Source organism: Stylophora pistillata, chromosome 13 (assembly GCF_964205215.1).
Source record: "Stylophora pistillata chromosome 13, jaStyPist1.2, whole genome shotgun sequence".
Taxonomy (NCBI): domain Eukaryota; kingdom Metazoa; phylum Cnidaria; class Anthozoa; order Scleractinia; family Pocilloporidae; genus Stylophora; species Stylophora pistillata.
The window spans coordinates 25,422,904-25,442,889 of NC_142531.1; the positions used below are offsets into that span (position 1 = coordinate 25,422,904).

At 39.3% G+C, this 19,986-nt stretch overlaps 1 protein-coding gene across 2 annotated transcripts in view; it reads left to right on the forward strand.

The window, feature by feature from the left end:
• Positions 1 to 16,678, forward strand: part of LOC111326113 (laminin-like protein epi-1) — a 54,249-nt gene extending 37,571 nt beyond the window's left edge. The window contains exons 40-53 of one of the 2 annotated variants that reach the window (XM_088742900.1): positions 251 to 774; positions 5,824 to 5,926; positions 6,576 to 6,731; positions 7,185 to 7,327; positions 9,769 to 9,972; positions 10,664 to 10,758; positions 11,464 to 11,746; positions 12,596 to 12,794; positions 12,967 to 13,122; positions 13,924 to 14,086; positions 14,400 to 14,530; positions 15,092 to 15,314; positions 16,000 to 16,158; positions 16,399 to 16,678. In XM_088742900.1, coding sequence (XP_088599026.1) covers positions 251 to 774; positions 5,824 to 5,926; positions 6,576 to 6,731; positions 7,185 to 7,327; positions 9,769 to 9,972; positions 10,664 to 10,758; positions 11,464 to 11,746; positions 12,596 to 12,794; positions 12,967 to 13,122; positions 13,924 to 14,086; positions 14,400 to 14,530; positions 15,092 to 15,314; positions 16,000 to 16,158; positions 16,399 to 16,400 — 2,541 coding nt within the window. In that variant the 3' untranslated portion in view covers positions 16,401 to 16,678. Of the gene's footprint in view, positions 1 to 250; positions 775 to 5,823; positions 5,927 to 6,575; positions 6,732 to 7,184; positions 7,328 to 9,768; positions 9,973 to 10,663; positions 10,759 to 11,463; positions 11,747 to 12,595; positions 12,795 to 12,966; positions 13,123 to 13,923; positions 14,087 to 14,399; positions 14,531 to 15,091; positions 15,315 to 15,999 lie in introns of both variants that reach the window. The other variant, XM_088742899.1, reaches the window with a different exon arrangement.
• Positions 16,679 to 19,986: the final 3,308 nt, after the last annotated feature.

Genomic DNA, 19,986 nt, shown 5'->3' on the forward strand with positions numbered 1-19,986 from the left:
ACACTCAGTTAAAACTTTCTTTAACACGGAAGGTCAGTTAGTGTAAATTTGGTTCTTGTCGGCGGTAAAACGATTGTTGAAGGGATTTGCTCTAAAATGGTGGATTGTGGGTGACCTCATTCTGGCACACTGAGTCAAATTTCTATTTCAGAAATTATTTGCCTTTCATACTCAGGTAAGTTACTGTTAAACTACAAGAAATATTTGCACACCTTTCATCAATTATTTCCTTTATTTTAATTTCTTGTAGATTCTTGAGAAACCATCAAAAAATGAAGTGTGCCCCTCTCGCACGGGTCCTACAGAATTTGCTGCGGATAAAGAAGACGAACCCGTCAGAACTTTCTTTGGCACAGGTTATGTCAAATCTGGTCCTTACCCAGATGACGATCCTATGGGAATCTTCGACCTAAACTTTAGAACCACGTCTTCAAACGGAATCTTGGTTATTGCCATTGATGATGATGATACATCTCTTTTCCAGGCCCTTGAGTTAGTCAACGGGAGGCTTGTTTTCTCTTACAATATGGGTCATGGATACAAGAAGCTGACTTCCAGCAGGTTGTATGACAATGGAATGGAGTTCACCGTTGTAAAGAGGGAGGTTGATAGGAGAGGTTTCGGGTTTTCATTATATATTAGATTCGAAGGCGTCAAGAGGGAGACGCTTGCCGCCAGTAAATCGTATTATGATGGTCCACGCCCCAAGTTTGTGAATGCTGACTTTGTGTATTGGGGAGGCATAGAGAACAGAACCACCATTCCTGTGAATGTGTAAGTACTTTGAATAGTGTCATAGCGGAGCTCGCAGGGCATAGCCCCATAATTATACAAAATGGTTGTAGTAACCCCTCAAGCCGAAACAATTTGGACTGATGACCGTCCGTGCGTCCGTACGAGGTGCTACTTTTAGCATGCGCGGTCAACTGTACCGCGGGCACGCCAACGCCACGGCTTTGTTCAGTAGTCCAGTGGTCAGTGCATTGGGCTCCGAGTCGGACGACCTGGGTTCTAGTCCTGGCTGGGGCAAGCCGTTGTACCCTTCAGACGTGCAGGGGAAAAAAAAAATACGAGCTCCGCTTTTAGGCTTGGCTAAATCTCTATATTATTGTACACCCCCTTTTTTTTACTTGTGGTAGTCTGATGTTGTACGATAAGCTGAATTACCCATGCATTTTAATTGGTTCTTAGCTATGATCATTGATTTTTGGATTTCAAGTCCACCGACATGTGCACCGAGGCGTAACAAAAGACCCAAATTAAAAGGAATGATAATAAACTGCAATAGCCTCAAAGGTTTTAACCATTCTACTGAATTCAAAGCACTCTTGGAGCTTCATGATCCAGATATTGTCCTAGGAACTTAATCTAAACTTAGTCCGGATATTCCGTCGTACTCAATTTTCCCGCAATCATATACGATCTTTAGAAACAAAAGAAATGCTTTTGGTGGTGGCGTCTTCCAAGCAATCAAGAATGATCTAGTATGCACCGAAGAACCTGACTTCAAAGTGGATGATTGCGAAGTCCTATGGTCCTCCCTGAAAGAGGCCAATCACAAAACATTGTACCTTTCAACCTTTTACAGACCACCAAATTCGTCTGCTGAGATACTCGATCATGTTAGTGACACCATTAACAACGTCTTCGTGAAAGTCCCAAACCATCTGAACGTCATCATGGGTGGAGACTTCAACTTGGGCGATATCGATTGGAACCAAGAGATCCTGTGTACAACCAATCCTGCTACCACGGCTCAGCCTGACAAATTTATGCATATGCTTAATGATTACTTAATATTATTTCATCATGTCAAAGCCCCCACCAGACCTGCATCCGGGAAAACACTTGAGCTGCTTTTATCTACCTATCCAAACAGTGTCTCTCATTTATCTACTTCATCTGGCTTGAGCGATCATCTCATAGAAAACTTTGACATTGATTTAAAGCCCCACCAATCAAATAACCCTCCTCATAAGGTGTTTAACAACAAAAAGGCTGATTTTAATGGTCTGAATGCTTTTATTACGAAGTCTTCATCTGAATTCTTCGCTACAGACCCCGGCATGGCCGAACTCCGTGGAAGAAGCCTGGTCCGCTTTTAAATATGCTGTAACTTCTGGAATCAATCAATTTATACCTAAAGGATGTCCCAAGTCTAAGTTCAAGCTTCCTTGGATCAACCTTCAGATAAAACGTGAAATGCCCAAAAAAAGATCGACGTCATAAAAAGGTAATTCACACGAAAAATCAACATCATTGGAAGGGATTTAAACGTCAACGAAACTGTGTATCAAATCTGATCAAAGAATCACACAGCCGTTATCTTAATGACGTCATCGGCGAAAGCCTTAGGGACAAACCTAAAAAGTTTTGGTCTTGCGCCAAGCACAACAAATCTGAGAACCTTGCCATCCTACCCCTCAAATCTGAGCATGGGCTGAGCATTTCAGACAAAGATAAGGCCGAATCTCTAAATTCCTATTTCTTCTCTGTGTTTACTAACGCAGAGATTGTTATGATTGTAGGGACACAGCAAACGGCTCAGGTAAATCAAACAACAACATAGTTTTAATAGTCCATGATCGAGCGAGCACGAGGGAGCGTGCCAGGTCACATGACCATGACGTAAATAACAATGACATCATAACAGAGATGCTTCCACCTAGTGTCCTTACATCTCCATACCTCTCCATCTCTGATCTACAAATATCCCCTGAAGGTGTCGTTAGACCGCTATCTCAGCTAAACCCTAAAAAAGCCTGTGGCCCGGATGAATTGCCATCACGTGTGTTGAAGGAGATATTCCATTCAGCATCTGCGTAGCTTGCTTTTATTTTCCAGCAATCTCTAAACGAAAACTCGGTCCCTTCTGATTGGAACAAGGCCTTCGTTACCGCTGTCCACAAGAAAGACAATAAATCTGTTCCCTCAAACTACCGGCCAATCCCATTAATTTCCATATGCTGCAAAATCATGGAACATGTAGTACTCAGTCATTTAGTTAAACGCCTGTCGAAAAACAATATCATCATAGACGAGCAACATGGTTTCCGTCAGCGTTACTCTTGTGGAAGCCAATTACTATCTGTCATTCACAAATGGGCAAGATCTATTAATGCACGCAACTAGACAGATGCCATTCTACTTGATTTCTCGAAAGCCTTCGACTCTGTGCCTCACCAAAGATTGCTTCTGAAGCTAGACTATTATGGGATTAGAGGGAACGTCCTGCTGTGGATCAAAGCCCTCTTACTGAGTCGATCTCAATGTGTTTCCATCAATAACATTAAATCGACCACCAAGCCCGTTCTATTTGGTGTCCCACAAGGCTCTGTACTGGGCCCAGTATTATTTCTATTCTGTATTAATGTAGACTTGAATACTCCAATAAGGTTTTAATTACGAAGATCTGGTTTGACTGTACAAAAAAGGAAACAAACGTAAACAAAACGAAGCGAAACGAAAATACTGCAGTGACAACATACTTACAAGATGTGTGGACTCGCAGGAAACGTAAAGAAAACATTCATGAGAAAAATGAACAAACATTTAGGACCGAACTTTGACTTCTGGAGGTCCGAGCACATGGTCCATACCATAATATCAACAATACATCACGTAGATTACCAATCCCGCGCGGACTGAACACGGGAATCGTTTTGTAACGTACAGTTAACGATATCTCTAAATCTGTTACCGCCAATCTCCGTCTTTTACCGATGACTGTATCTTATATAGTGAGGACAAAAGTAAAGAGGATTGCTTGTCTTTGCAGGACGACCTGGATCAGTTATGCGCTTGGTCTGAAACCTGGCAACTCGGTTTTAACGTTAAAAAATGCTACCATCTAGGTGTTACATGTAAAAGAATTCCAACCCTCCATCAATACACCTTAAATGGCTTGCCAATAGCCAAAGTGGACTCCACAAAATATCTCGGAGTAACAATATCAAGTAAGCTGAGTTGGAATGAACAAATAGATCAAGTCTGCAAGAACGCCAACTCTACCTTAGGCCTTCTCCGTCGAGTTTTGTCAAGGTGTGACCGTAAGACGAGACGTACTCTTGTACGTCCCAAAGACACTGCATATCGTACTCTTGTACGTCCCAAAGACACTGCATATCGTACTCTTGTACGTCCCAAAGACACTGCATATCGTACTCTTGTACGTCCCAAAGACACTGCATATCGTACTCTTGTACGTCCCAAAGACACTGCATATCGCACTCTTGTACGTCCCAAAGACACTGCATATCGCACTCCTGTACGTCCCAAAGACACTGCATATCGTACTCTTGTACGTCCCAAAGACACTGCATATCGTACTCTTGTACGTCCCAAAGACACTGCATATCGTACTCTTGTACGTCCCAAAGACACTGCATATCGTACTCTTGTACGTCCCAAAGACACTGCATATCGTACTCTTGTACGTCCCAAAGACACTGCATATCGTACTCTTGTACGTCCCAAAGACACTGCATATCGTACTCTTGTACGTCCCAAAGACACTGCATATCGCACTCCTGTACGTCCCAGAGACACTGCATATCGTACTCTTGTACGTCCCAAAGACACTGCATATCGTACTCTTGTACGTCCCAAAGACACTGCATATCGTACTCTTGTACGTCCCAAAGACACTGCATATCGCACTCCTGTACGTCCCAAAGACACTGCATATCGTACTCTTGTACGTCCCAAAGACACTGCATATCGCACTCCTGTACGTCCCAAAGACACTGCATATCGTACTCTTGTACGTCCCAAAGTGGAATACGCATCGAGTTTATGGAATCCTCACAGTCATCGAAACATCAATAAACTTGAATCCGTTCAACGTAGAGCTGCTCGCTGCGTCTTTATGACTACTCGCGGTTTAGCTACGTGACACCCATGATTGATACCCTTGGATGGGACAAGCTCCATGATCGAAGGCTACTCTCCCAGGCATCAATGTGTTAAAAAATCCATATGGGTCAAGTAGACGTCCCCTTCCCACCTGATGTCTGACCAAACACAAGACCATCCTCAAGAGCTTCAAACTGCATCCCCTTTAGACAACTCAGAGTAAATAACGATGTTCTTAAATTTTCCTTTTTTCCTAGAACTATAGTTCTATGGAATAGTATTCCAAACTCCTGCACTAGTTTAGACGCTTTTAAGGCTAATGTTCTTTCGATTATCAAAGAAGCTTAACTCCTGTCACATGTTCAATTAATTTATTAAGTATTAATTTGTTCATCAATTTATATGCATATAATAATTTTTAGTTGTTGTTGTACCAAAAAATAGATTATCTCCCAGTATAGTCTTCACTGCTTTAGGAGTATTTGATTAAAGATTTAAAGATTGCATTTTGATTGGTTCCTATCTCTGATCTATCGAACGACAGACGTATACCGAGATAGATAACGTTACTATTGACAGTTTTTTTTTTTTTGCTCCATTATATAAAAAAAAAGTGATTCTTTGTTGCGGTTGATCTGTTCAGTAATATAACACAGAAGGCGTCAAAGTGTGGCAAGACATAAGTGGTACACTGTGCTGTGCTTTGTGTGAGTTCTTGCCACATTTTGACAGCGTTTGTGATCTATAGGTGAACAGATGCATCGTAAGATGGAATCGTTGAGTTAAATTTACTGCTGTTGAACACTTTGGTAAGCAGATCTCCAGTCTCGTGTTTAACATTTGAAAGAGAACATCGTAGAAATGCATAAATCCTACAACATTCCTCAGAAATATCTTTGGTTTTGTCGATAGCTTTTTTCAGTTTCACTTTTTGGCAGTCTGAAATCCTTTCCTTTCTCTATCATTCAGGACCAAAAGCTTCTTTAAAGGATGTCTGTCGGGTATGAAGTTATCCTCCGGTGACATCAAAGTTCAGCCCAGCCCAGGATACATTTTTGGGTGTAAAGTCAAGGTGAGTTATTTCAAGAATCTCCCCTAGATGAAATGAATACTGTTTGAAGTGAATTACGTGATTGTCCTTCTACCATTCATTATTTGGCTTTGACATTACCAGCGATACTCAATACAATGCGTTGTGTTCTAACAACCCCACGAATTCTGTATTCAACCACAATTTTAATAGGAAAAAATTTTTTAAATTTATTTAATTCTCAACAGTTTCAATGAAGACGAACCAAACAAAAAAAACATAAATGTCCTCAATAACTTTTGAGGTATCTCTGATAGTAAAACTGTGGCAAGTTAAAGAAACATCAGTTGAAAACATTTGTTTTCTCAGTAGCGAGAACATATTTCCCGATAATAATAGCTAAAGGTATATAAACTGATTCTTTGTGATGGAAAGTTAATTTTACATTATGGGTTTGGAGACGTATTTCCCGCTGATAAAAGCTTAAGGTATATAAACAAATTATTTGTGATGGAAATTTCATTTTACATCATGGGTTTGGGTTGAGAGATAGAAGTGTTCGTAGTAGTGTTTATAGACACATACTCCTTGGAAAAAAGGCTGGAGAGTCTCTTGAGAAACCCAATAAATCTAACCGTGTTGTATGATATTGTAGAATACTCTTATACTTTTACTGATTTTCTATCTGCAGCCAGCACATAATGTGACATTCCTTGGAGAAGGGAGCTACCTCACTATAAAACCATTCTTGGATCTGCCAAAGAGAGGTTTTAATATTGGTTTGTCCTTCAAAGTTGACCCCAAAACTAAAAATGGGCTTATTCTGTTGGAGACTCATTCTGAAGCAGTGAGTGGTTGAGTTCAACCGTTTGATTTTGTCTTTAGTTGTAATTATCATACAAATTGTTCCATCCAATTACTTTCCTCAGAGCCAAGTTTCTACGCTTTCTCTTGCTCCTTGGTGAACATCTTGCTCAGAATTACTAGGATATTGCTTTGAAAGTTTCAGTGGTTTGGTGGAATTTTGTTGAGCTTAAAAGACAAGGCTTGCAATGTTCGTTTTGTTTGATCAAAACTAGGCATCTAAATAAATGATCAGCACTTAGCCTGTATACTATAGCTTTAGATAATAGTTTGGTCAATTGTTTTTTACTTTTTTCTTTCAAAAAGGAAGAAGTGTTTGGAAAAGTAAATTTCCAAATGTTGATTTGTTGGCAAAACGAAGTGGTCACGAAAAAATCCTAACGCTAATACTAACGAATTTACACTCTTTTCGTTCTTCATCAATTTTTAATTGCAGAAAGATTTTATTTCCTTGGGCATTATTGATGGGAAGCTGAGCTTTTCAGCCAGCCCTGGAAACAGAGCTGTATTAGTAACAAGTAAAGCTAGATACAATGACGGAAAATGGCATTTCGTTTCTGCTAGTAAGGATGGTATAAGGTAAGGAAAAAAAAAGAAGAATAAGGTCAAACCTGTATTGAGCGGTCACCTACGGAGAATGGTGGCCGCTTACTTCTGGTTCGACTGTAATGAGAAATTAAACACACAAGTATTGCAGTTAAGTGGTAATAGGTGTAATAGAATATAGAGTAGGTGTAATAGAATGTAGAGTAGGTGTAATAGAATGTATAGTAGGTGTAATAGAATGTAGAGTAGGTGTAATAGAATGTCGAGTAGGTGTAATAGAATGTAGAGTAGGTGTAATAGAATGTAGAGTAGGTGTAATAGAATGTAGAGTAGGTGTAATAGAATGTAGAGTAGGTGTAATAGAATGTAGAGTAGGTGTAATAGAATATGGAGTACAGGTGTAATAGAATATAGAGTAGGTGTAATAGAACATGGAGTACAGATGTAATAGAATTAGAGTAGGTGTAATAGAATATAGAGTAGGTGTAATAGAATATGGAGTACAGATGTAATAGAGTATAGATTAGGTGTAATAGAACATGGAGTACAGATGTAATAGAATTGGAGTAGGTGTAATAGAATATAGAGTAGATGTAATAGAATTTATTAAAAACTGGATCATTGGATAATGCAATTCAGGACTTTTTATTGGCTTAGCCATTATGGTATATCAGCCAATATACCATAATCTACAAATATGGTAAGCGTACGGGTTAAAATTAAAAGGGAGCTAAAAAATTTAAGATTTGGTACGATTTGTCTAATGTCTTGGGGGCGTTTTTAATAAAACAATTATTCCACTCGCGCTTGTTGGATATGAGATGATTATAGCCAACTCAGCGCTAGGTGCCTCGTTGGCTATGTATCATCTCATATCCAACGCGCGCTCGTGGAATAATTGTTAAATAGAGTAGGTGTAATAGAATATGGAGTACAGATGTAATAGAATATAGAGTAGGTGTAATAGAACATGGAGTACAGGTGTAATAGAATATGGAGTAGGTGTAATAGAATATAGAGTACAGGTGTAATAGAATATGGAGTACAGGTGTAATAGAATATAGAAGAGGTGTAATAGAATATAGAGTAAGGTGTAATAGAATATGGAGTACAGATGTAATAGAATATAGAGTAGGTGTAATCAGATATAGAGTAGGTGTAATAGAATATAGAGTAGGTGTAATAGAATATGGAGTACAGATGTAATAGAATATAGAGTAGGTGTAATAGAATATGGAGTACAGGTGTAATAGAATATAGAGTAGGTGTAATAGAACATGGAGTACAGGTGTAATAGAATATGGAGTAGGTGTAATAGAATATAGAGTACAGGTGTAATAGAATATGGAGTACAGGTGTAATAGAATATAGAGTAGGTGTAATAGAATATAGAGTACAGGTGTAATAGAATATGGAGTACAGATGTAATAGAATATAGAGTAGGTGTAATCGGATATAGAGTAGGTGTAATAGAATATAGAGTAGGTGTAATAGAATATGGAGTACAGATGTAATAGAATATAGAGTAGGTGTAATAGAATATGGAGTACAGGTTTAATAGAATATAGAGTAGGTGTAATAGAATATAGAGTAGGTGTAATAGAATATGGAGTAGGTGTAATAGAATATGGAGTACAGATGTAATAGAATATAGAGTAGGTGTAATAGAATATAGAGTAGGTGTAATAGAATATAGAGTAGGTGTAATAAAATATAGAGTTGGTGTAATAGAATATAGAGTAGGTGTAATAGAATATAGAGTAGGTGTAATAGAATATAGAGTAGGTGTAATAGAATATGGAGTACAGGTGTAATAGAATATAGAGTAGGTGTAATAGAATATAGAGTACAGGTGTAATAGAATATAGAGTAGGTGTAATAGAATATAGAGTACAGGTGTATTAGAATATGGAGTAGGTGTAATAGAATACAGAGTAGGTGTAATAGAATATGGAGCACAGGTGTAATAGAATATGGAGTAGGTGTAATAGAATGCTCTCAACATTTTTGAAGTTTTTCTTTTTTTCAATTTGAAGGAAATGATATCAAGTCACATATATTATCCTTCTGGGCTCTTTTCGTGTTTCTAGGAAGTATGACAAAAGTGCAAAATTAAAAGAAAGCATAGTTCAATCAGCATTGGAGTCTAAAGGATAGACGGACAGTGAGGCTTTTGAGCCACTCCCATTAAATTATTAATAGTATTACTATTATCATTATAAGGTGATTTAATTATTGGTTAAATGTCAATCAGTCACTATATTCTTGAATCGTATTCCTCTTGTGGAACAGGGCACGCATAAATATGGGATACTGCAGGTTTCCTGTTTTGAACGTAAATACAACTCTTCTGTAACACTACCATCTAACATGATCTCTATATCTGTTCAATTCTATAAAATTTGGGCTACATCAGTTGCTACATGCAGTCTCAGACTGAAGTATTAAGGGTTTTTTTTTTCTGTTATTATTAGGATTTATCTGCGTGTTGACGATGAGGATCCAGTCTTTGAAACATTTTTAAACCAGGGGCGGCAGTTCATCCAGACTACAAGTGATATGTACCTGGGAGGAGTCCCTGAAAACTTCATGGATAGCATGAGAAGTAGCAAGTTTGACTCTGCTATTCTGTTTTCACTAAAGGGCGGTTCCATCAGAGACTTGACCTTTGACCATGTGTGAGTTCAGTATGCACTTTATAATTTGTATTGAAATAGGTGTTTTGGTCGTAATTTGAGGTAGACTAATCTGGGCACTTCCTGGGGTTTGTTGGGGTTCATGCTCTATGCCCTTTTTTTCCAATGCTGTACCTTCTCACAGCATTTGAAGAGATCAATTTCGTCATAACCCAGGCGTTTTTTAAACCCTCATGCAAGCAGAGGCAGTGGGAAGGTGCACGCAATATAAGCGCCTAACACACTCTCTAGGGGCCTGAATGCGTTGCCCTTGCTCCCCCCCCCCCCAAAAAAAAATGATATAAAAAATGAAAATGACAAAAAAACGCCAGTTCCTAAATATTACAATGATAACTCACGGTAATATTTAGTTCATCCATACTTAGAACCACGTGTTGGGGTATAAACCAAGTAACCATTGCATTCTGTGAATACCACACCCCCTTAACGTCTGCCTCCCAACCCCCATCCCACCACACCTTGTCATAGCAAATGTCGTGTGACATTGTTGTCTGACTCGTTGTCTGAAACGTATCCATTTTTGTCGACTGAGGCCCGAGTGGTACCAAATCACCCTCACTAAAATATTCTGACAATGAAATATTGTCTAAGTGAGGTTAAGGACCTCACTCGCGAAATGGTAATTTTCCCTCGCCATTGTGGTTGATATTCAATTTTATTTGTTGGTTTACAGGCTGTTTGACTTCGAAAAGTACAAGAAGAGAAGAAATGTGATATTTGATGATGATGATTACTCAGAACCGTCACCCAAGCTGGATATAATCGAGAGTAAGGGACATCCTTTGGCTCATTGTCAATATTTAAGCAACTGCGCACCTACTCCTCCCTTAAGCCAAAATTTATCCTAATTTGTGACCAGCTGACTCTTGTTGGGCTAGGGGAGGGGTACGTGCGCAGCTGGTCAGATACTGTTATGGCAGAATTTGAAAGGAGAGTAATATGTAAGAAAGAATAAAAGCTACGTAATGATTGGTATGATGACTAACATTGCTCTGGCAAGTTTGATTTTGAATTGTAGTTTCTACAATAAACGAATTTGGAAAATTCGTCATTATTTCGTCGTTATTTTAGAATTGCTCAATCTTCATGAGATAAGGCCATTTGATTTTACTCAATTGCAGTGTAGATATGTATGTCTTGTGGATGTCTCTTTCGAGCCTGTTGCAGGAGTTCAGTTAGTCAGGCAAAGCGCCTTACAAAACGGCGCAAGTAGCGGATGTGTAAAAAATCGAGGGAAGTTTGGGTCGCGTCTCGTAATTCTTATTAACGACTCGACCCAGACCTCTGTCGTTGTCGCTCGGCCGCTACTATTGGGCCATTTGCTATTTTGCTCCGTTCTACAAACCGAACGTCTGCAACCTTGAAAAAGCTCGCGTCCCGGACAATTTTTTTATTTTCGTACTATTGTTACACTAGTTTTGTGGTCGGTCCACTGTTCACTCTGTTTTGCGTCTCTCTCTTGCTTCTTTGTAGAACCACCCGATACTCGGAAAACGACAACGCCCAGCCCTCCCCCTACTACAACCACAGCTCCCTCAACAACAACGGCACCGCCTACCACAACGGCACCACCTACCACAACAGAACCCCCTACCACAACAGAACCCCCTACCACACCACCTCCAGTATGTTCAATGCCGGAGGAACCAGCACGGGACAGTGCAGCTGGAGTGTTAGGGTTTGGTTACGATATCAACAGTCATGCAATGTATACTGTGACGGGAAATAGAGTGCTCTCCAAGTTAATGAGTGAAACGTAAGTTGAAGCATCAGTCAATCTATCAGTGAATTAATAAACAGCATCTCTGGAAAGTTACGCTGATTTATTTTACATTGAATATATGAAGTTCATATATTTTGAACTGCGGTATTAGATGTGTATGATGCACGATCCTCGCAGTAGAGAGCGCTATTTATGCAATAGCGAAAATCAGACCTGAAAAAAATCAGGCCTGTACGGGATTCGAACCACTGACCTCTGCGATACTAGTGCAGCGCTCTACCAATTGAGCTAACAAGCCAACTGGGAGCAGGCCGTTAAGTTGATTTGTAATAAACCCGTGATGATACTGTGGTTCGAATCCCGTACGGGCCCGATTTATTTCAGGTCTGATTTTCGCTATTGCATAAATAGCGCTCTCTACTGCGAGGATCGTGCATCATACGTATCTACAACCGCAGTTCAAAATATACGAACTTCATATATTCATTGTATGTATTTATCATCACGGGTTTATTACGAATCAACTTAAAGGCCTGCTCCCAGTTGGCTTGTTAGCTCAATTGGTAGAGCGCTGCACTAGTATCCCAGAGGTCAGTGGTTCGAATCCCGTACAGGCCTGATTTTTTTTTTTCCAGGTCTGATTTTCGCTATTGCATAAATAGCGCTCTCTACTGCGAGGATCGTGCATCATACGTAGCTGATTTATTTTGTTGGCTTAAGAATGACTTTTTCGCTTCATAAAAATCGTAAAGAAATTTGAAATTTCCATGCATATCTTGTGGTCTTTTGGAGTTAGGAGGGAAGATCAAGAAAAGTTGTAAGAGATGTCGTTGCCTTTTAATTCACTTTTGAATGGTAAAGTATGTTTATCTACTTTTCCAGGACTGATTTGAGCTTTGATTTCCGTGCTTCAAATCCGGACGGAATCATTTTATATACCGCAATCGATAACGAAAAGCAAGCGGACTTCATTGTGTGCAATTTGCTGAATGGGAAGGTGTCCTGTGGCTTTAGCGCTGGAGGGGGTATCCTGCAGCTCACCTCACCTGATGCAGTTTACAGTGATGGCACTTGGCATACAGTCAGTTTTGTTTCTTTTCAGTTGTCAATTATTATCGTTGTTTTCGACATTTGTTGGTCTGTTTGTTACTTTAATTTCCTCTAACGTTCAAAGAAATATACTCACATACTCAATTGAGAAGTCTTCTGTCACGTGTTGTATAGTAGATTCAGCCGATTATTTTTATTACCAGGTACGACTTACGCGCCAGGGAGTGGACGGCGAGCTTTTCGTGGATGGTAAAATTGTTAAAAGTGGAACCGCTTCTGGCACTCCTAAGTTTATCAATGGACTAAAGGAGCTGTATCTTGGAGGTACCCCAGAGGGCTTCGATGCAAAGCGAGTCACGGTCAGTGGTGTTTCAGTATAGATGACTTTTTGTATATTACAACCCCATTGCTATACCTTCATTTTTAATAATTGACTTTTAAAACGTTCAGTAATAGTAATCAAAGTTTAATGTCTTTACGTGGGGCATGGTTACCCATATTGCCTAAGCCAGAGGCTCATGTATGAAACGCAAGACAACAACCCACCCATCCCACCCCCCAGGGGAGGACATCCATCACACAGTAATCTCGTGCGTGGGAAATTAACGTCTCCTACCCCTAACCCTGCAGGAGACGGGACCTCCATTTATTCGTCCCTATCCGAGAAGACTAGAATATCTAAACCATTTCTTGATGTTATAGAAAGGCAGCATATTCTTCTCAATTATTTTAAGACCTTGAGTGTTGGTCCAGCCGGGGCTTGAACCCTCAACCTCCCGCGCATCAGTCCAGCGCTCTATCCATTGAGCTAACCGGGAGGCGGTTAAAGGAAATACACGTTTGTTTTAGGATGTAGAGATGTTTCGGATATTTAAACGAATATATGTGTGCTCTTCTTATTTTGATTGAATTGAATGCTCTACCCCTCTGCTCTGTCAAAGTGTCTTGCTTTGATTTACAAGATCATGAAGATCTTCTTTGTTTATTACAGTTGCTGCATGTGCATTGGCATTGTGTGTTGTATAATTTATCCTGTAAGAGATGAACACTCACTAACCCTAACTCAAACCCTTATTCTTGCAATTGACTTGTCTTGCTTGTTGTGAAGGATACTCACCCGTTAGCTTAAGTTACTCATTTGCTGTTTTGTTCCTTTTCAGGTTGATGCACGTATAAGTTTCCCGGGATGCATCAGGAACGTTAAAGTCAACGGTGCCGATATCGGTAATCCCACAAGTCTAACCAAGGGAGTTCAAGATTGTTACCTAAACAGTCCTACTTCAGGTGTCAGCTTTGACAAGGGTGGAGGATACTTGAAAGTTGGTGAGTTTGTACTGAAAGATCACATACATAGCAGCTGGAACTTCTTAGATCTGAAAAAATTGCACACCTCCGGTTGGTGTATGGTAATCAAATTGTTTTTGTAACATGACTTTTAAAGCAGCGGAAACTTCTTAGAATAAGAAGATCAACCTAACAATCGCCTGCATCTATGAGATTTTCTCCAAAGTCTTTCCATAGGTCGTCCCATGCACCCTCGTCCCTATAATCCTGCGGTTTCCTGGTTCTTAAAAAATTTAAACTTCTCAGGTTGGTAGTTAGTAATCAATAGGTGTTTGTTTTGTTTATTCTGCAGCCGATACTTACACTGTGGGGATGGATGAAGAGATTTCCATGGAAATAAAACCAACATCTCACACGGGTCTTCTGTTATCATCTTCAAATGTCAAGGGAGACTACATCGTGTTGGAGATTATTCGCGGCAACGTACGTATTTCCCATTAGTATAATTTCAGAGCTGAGCAAAGAGTTTCCGGAAATCTGATTGGTCAAGCGGTTCCTTATATGACGTTATATAAACCGCTCCACGAGGTTTATATAAAATGTTAAAATAAAATGTTACTAAAATGTTATGATTTTAGAAATTTCTCTGTTGTTCAGCTCTGAAATTACACTAAAACAATTATTCGCCTCAGGTTCGACGATATTCACCTCGCCTTCGGCGAATAATTGTTAAATATCGCATAATCGTTCACCCCTTTAACCTCTAAGAGTGACTAGAATCTAATTTCTCCTTACACAATCACCCCGGAATCAAATTTAAAGGTCATGAGAATGAAAAGAATGATCATCAACTAAAGAAGCTTTTGACTGTTAAACAACTTCTCCTTGTAAGCGCTCTTGGAAATGTATGGAGAAGAGTGTTACGGATACGGATTCTGATATTAGGGGGAAAACTGTTAAGCGTCTGTGTGTGTCCTCCCCCCCCCCCTCCCCAATTCAGACCAGCGAATTGAAATATAGTTCTTTTTTTTGTTGTTGTTTAAGGTGATCTTCCGGGCAGAAAATGGCGGGGGGCAGCTGGTGGTGGAGTATACAGCAGAGGATCCTCTTGAGCTTTGTGACGGACAGTGGCACAAGATTAAGGCTTGGAAAGATGGGAATTTGGTGAAACTTCAAGTTGACGAAGGAACAATACTGGAGGGTGAAAGAAAAGGATCTCAAACCAACGCTAATATTTACGACCCTCTGTATGTCGGAGGTCTTCCACGTAAGTAAAGTACATGGAGCGTGTACAGTTAGCCTATTGTCTGTGATTGAATTTCATTGTTGACGACCATCTATGGTATTCAGTGATGCTGTCTCCGCCACGAGGTACGTTTTACACTTCTCCGACAAAGGAATAACTCTCGAAACGTCTGCTTTTCAAACATTGCTACAACGGCTTATTTTCCTTTATCAACTTCTTATCAACAATCAGCACCAAGTGTCTCAAGAAACAGACACTCGGTTCAATAACTTTGCCCCAGTACCATGGCTTAAAATGTTGGAGGCCAATCTCACTACAGCTATCGTAATTCTTGGTTCCCCTCAGTCATTGTTTCTATTTACCCCCAACGAACAAGCTTAAATATATTTTTTCAATTTGAAACATGACACTATGGTATTTCTTTAAATCGACCTTTGTGATCGTGTTTCTATAGCATGATTGGTTTGTTTATGTGATGTAGTGCTCTCGCAATAGCCCATTTCCGAATTACCCTTGGCCTCTTTTTCAAAACGAGGCCTGGTGCTCAACCATTCTTGTGAAAATGAGTTTAATTTGCATGTGAATGAAAACTTATTATCATATGAAAGGATGAGCACCAGGACTCGTTTTGAAAATGAGGCCAAGGGTAATTCGGAAATGGGCTATTCCTCTCTCACGTAATATATTGAATGTTTTTGTCCTGCAGCGGATACAGAGGCTAAAGGTGTGACGGCTACCGGCAAGTACACGGGTTGCATACGCAACTTGCAGTCTAAAGATCTTAGCAAGTCAGCCAAGTCTCTGAAGCTTGCCAATCCTGAACAATTAGGTGGAAATGTTTACCTTGGAGGGTGTCCTTACAACTAATGAACCATTACTTCACTTTCTCCAAAGTGTCTCTCCAATTAGTTTAAATGAACCATTACTTCACTTTCTCCAAAGTGTCTCTCCAATTAGTTTAAATGAACCATTACTTCACTTTCTCCAAAGTGTCTCTCCAATTAGTTTAAATGAACCATTACTTCACTTTCTCCAAAGTGTCTCTCCAATTAGTTTAAATGAACCATTACTTCACTTTCTCCAAAGTGTCTCTCCAATTAGTTTAAATGAACCATTACTTCACTTTCTCCAAAGTGTCTCTCCAATTAGTTTAAAGGGACAAGGCTTATAGGTTTTGTTTACATTTTAGACCAGTTTTTTATAGAATTTTTCACTTCTCTTTCACGATGTAGTTTTTTAAAAAAAAAAAACTATGTCCAACGAGCAAGATGTATTTCTTAGATACCAGCATAAAAAGATAAAGAATGCTTTTAAGTTCTTAACACTGCATCTTCTCTTGAATACATGTTACTTTTCGTTAGGAATAAAAATTTTACTTCACTTTTGCAACGTTGTCCTTTTCCGACAATATTACCATTAAGCAAGTAATACGTTACGTTCTTAAACATCCTTTATTACCTACACAGTACACAAATAGTTCTTCCTCCCAAAGGGCATATAACATGCTCCCCAACAAGTGGAATATCGAAAATATTCAATATTCGTACAGGATTTTCTAGGCCTGCGAAAGAGCTGTAACTTTCACACTTGCACTTACGGAAGAGCTAACCACGCCCTTTCTAACATGCTATAAACTTGTGAATATTAGAACAACAGAAATTCGTTAATGAGCTTTTCAACGAGGTATAAATTGTCCAGGAATTCTCCTTTTTCGAGTTGAAAGCTCGTTTTAGCGAGTAACTCTTCTAGATTAACTTAAAGCTCAATAGCAAATTGTTTTATTACTCACAGGAATTTCTCGGGCCACAAAAGAGCTGTAGCTTTCGCACTTACACACAATACACAGCTAGTCACGGTCTTTTTAACGAGCTATAAACTGTCCAGGAATTCCCCTTTTTCGAGTTGAATACTCGTTTTAGCAAATGGTCCTTCCAGATTTACCAAAAGCTCATTAACGAGTTTATATTGCTTTAACATCCAGAGAGGATCTTCTAGACTCACAAAAAAGCTATAGCTTTGAGACTTGCACACAATACACAGCTAATCACGCTCTTTTTAACGAGCTATGAATTGTCCAGGAATTCCCCCTTTTTGAGGTAAAAGCTCGTTTTAGTTAGTCGTCCTTCCAGATTAACCAAAAGCTGATTAACGAATTTCTATTGTTTTAATATTCAGAGAGGATTTTCTCGTCCCACTAAAGAGCCGTAGCTTTGAGACTTTCACACAATACACAGCTAATCACGCTCTTTTAACCAGCTTTAAATTATCCAAGAATTCCCCTTTTTCGTAGAGATAAGAGCGCATGAACAAAATTCCATCATGTTAACAGTCAGAGAGCATTTTCTGGGCTCACAAAAGAGCTGTAGCTCTAACAGTTATACACACTGCACAGGAATTCCCCTTTATTGAGTTAAGAGCTCGTTTCAGCTAGTGGTCCTTCCAGGTTAACCAAAAGCTCCCTAACGAATTTGCATTGTTTTAACATTCAGAGAGGATTTTCTTGGCTAACGAGCCATTTATCGTCCGGGAAATCCTCTTTCCAGCTGAGCTATAGACTTACGAATATTAAACTAAAGAAATTGGTTAATGAGCTTCCTTGAGCAAACCCAAGTCAAAGTGGTCTCTTTTTTGCTCATTAAGAAAAGTCTATTGTTTTAATATTCAAAGAGGATTTTCTCGGCTCGTAAAAGAGCATTAGCTTTGACACTTCTACACAACACACAGCTAATCGCGCTCTTTCTAGCGAGCCACTAATCTTTCGGAAAATCCTCTTTCTAACTGAGAATGGGCGTATGAATATTTAAAAAAGGAAATTGGCTAGTGACCTTCCGGGGACCTTCAACAAACCCAAGTCAAAGTGATCGCTTTTTTGCTCATTAACAAAAGTCTATTGTTTTAATATTCATAGAGGGTCTTCTCGGCTCGTAAAAGAGCTGTAGCTTTGACACTTGTACACAACACACAGCTAATCACGTTCTTTCTAACGAGCCATTAATCGTCCGGGAAATCCTCTTTCGAGCTGAGGTATGGGCGTATGAATATTTAAACAAAACAAATTGGCTAATGAGCTTCCAGGAACCTAGCTTGAACAAACCCAAGTCAAAGTGACCTCTCTTTTGCTCATTAACAAAAGTCTATTGTTTTAATATTCAGAGACGATTTTCTCGGCTTGTAAAAGAGCTGTAGCTTTAACACTTGTACACAATACACAGCTAATCACGCTCTTTCTAACGAGCAATTTATCGTCCGGGAAATCCTCTTTCTAGCTAAGATATGGGCGTGTGAATATTTAAACAAAAGATATTGGGTTAATGAGCTTCCGGGGACCTTGAGCAAACCCAAGTCAAAGTGGTCTCTTTTCTGCTCATTAACATAACTCTATTGTTTTAATATTCAGAGACGATTTTCTCGGCTGGTAAAAGAGCTGTAGCTTTGACGCTTGTACACAATACACAGCTAATCACGCTCTTTCTAACAAGCCATTAATCGTCCGGAAAATCCTCTTTCTAGCTGAGATTTGGGTGTATGAATATTTAAACTAAAGAAATTGGTTAATGAGCTTCCGGGGATCCTGAGCAAATCCAAGTCAAAGTGGTCTCTTTTTTGCTCATTAACAAAAGTCTATTGTTTTAATTTTCAGAGAGGATTTTCTCGGCTCGTAAAAGAGCTGTAGCTTTGGCACTTGTACAAAACACACAGCTAATCACGTTCTTTTTAACGAGCCATTAATCGTGCGGGAAATCCTCTTTCGAGCTAGGGTATGGGCGTATGAATAGGTAAACAAAATAAATTGGTTAATGAGCTTCCGGGGACTTTGAGCAAACCCAAGTCAAAGTGGTCTCTTTTTTGCTCATTAACAAAAGTTTATTGTTTTAATATTCAGAGAGGATTTTCTCGGCTCGTAAAAGAGCTGTAGCTTTGGCAATTGTACAAAACACACAGCTAATCACGTTCTTTTTAACGAGCCATTAATCGTGCGGGAAATCCTCTTTCGAGCTAAGGTATGGGCGTATGAATAGGTAAACAAAATAGTCTCTTTTCTGCTCCTTAACATAAGTCTATTGTTTTAATATTCAGAGAGGATTCTTTCAGATAGTAAAAGAGCTGTAGCTTTGACACTTGTACACGATACACAGCTAATCACGCTCTTTCTAACAAGCCATTAATCGTCCGGAAAATCCTCTTTCTAGCTGAGATTTGGGTGTATGAATATTTAGAGAAAAGAAATTGGTTAATGAGCTTCCGGGGATCTTGAGCAAATCCAAGTCAAAGTGGTCTCTTTTTTGCTCATTAACAAAAGTCTATTGTTTTAATATTCAGGGAAGATTTTCTCGGCTCGTAAAAGTGCTGTAGCTTTGACACTTGTACATAATACACAGCTAGTCACATTCTTTCTAATGCCATTAATCGTCCGGGAATTCCTTTTTCTAGCTGAGATATAGGCGTATGAATATTTAAACAAAGGAGATTGGTTAATGAGCCTCTGGGGACCTTGAGAAAATTCAAGTCAAAGTGGTCTCTTTTTTGCTCATTAACATAAGTCTATTGTTTTAATATTCAGAGAGGTTTCTCTCGGCTCGTAAAAGAGCATTTGGCTTTGACACTTGAACACAATACACAACTAATCACGCTCTTTCTAACGAGCTCTTTTTCGTTCGGGAAATCCTCTTTCTAGCTAAGATATGGGCGCATG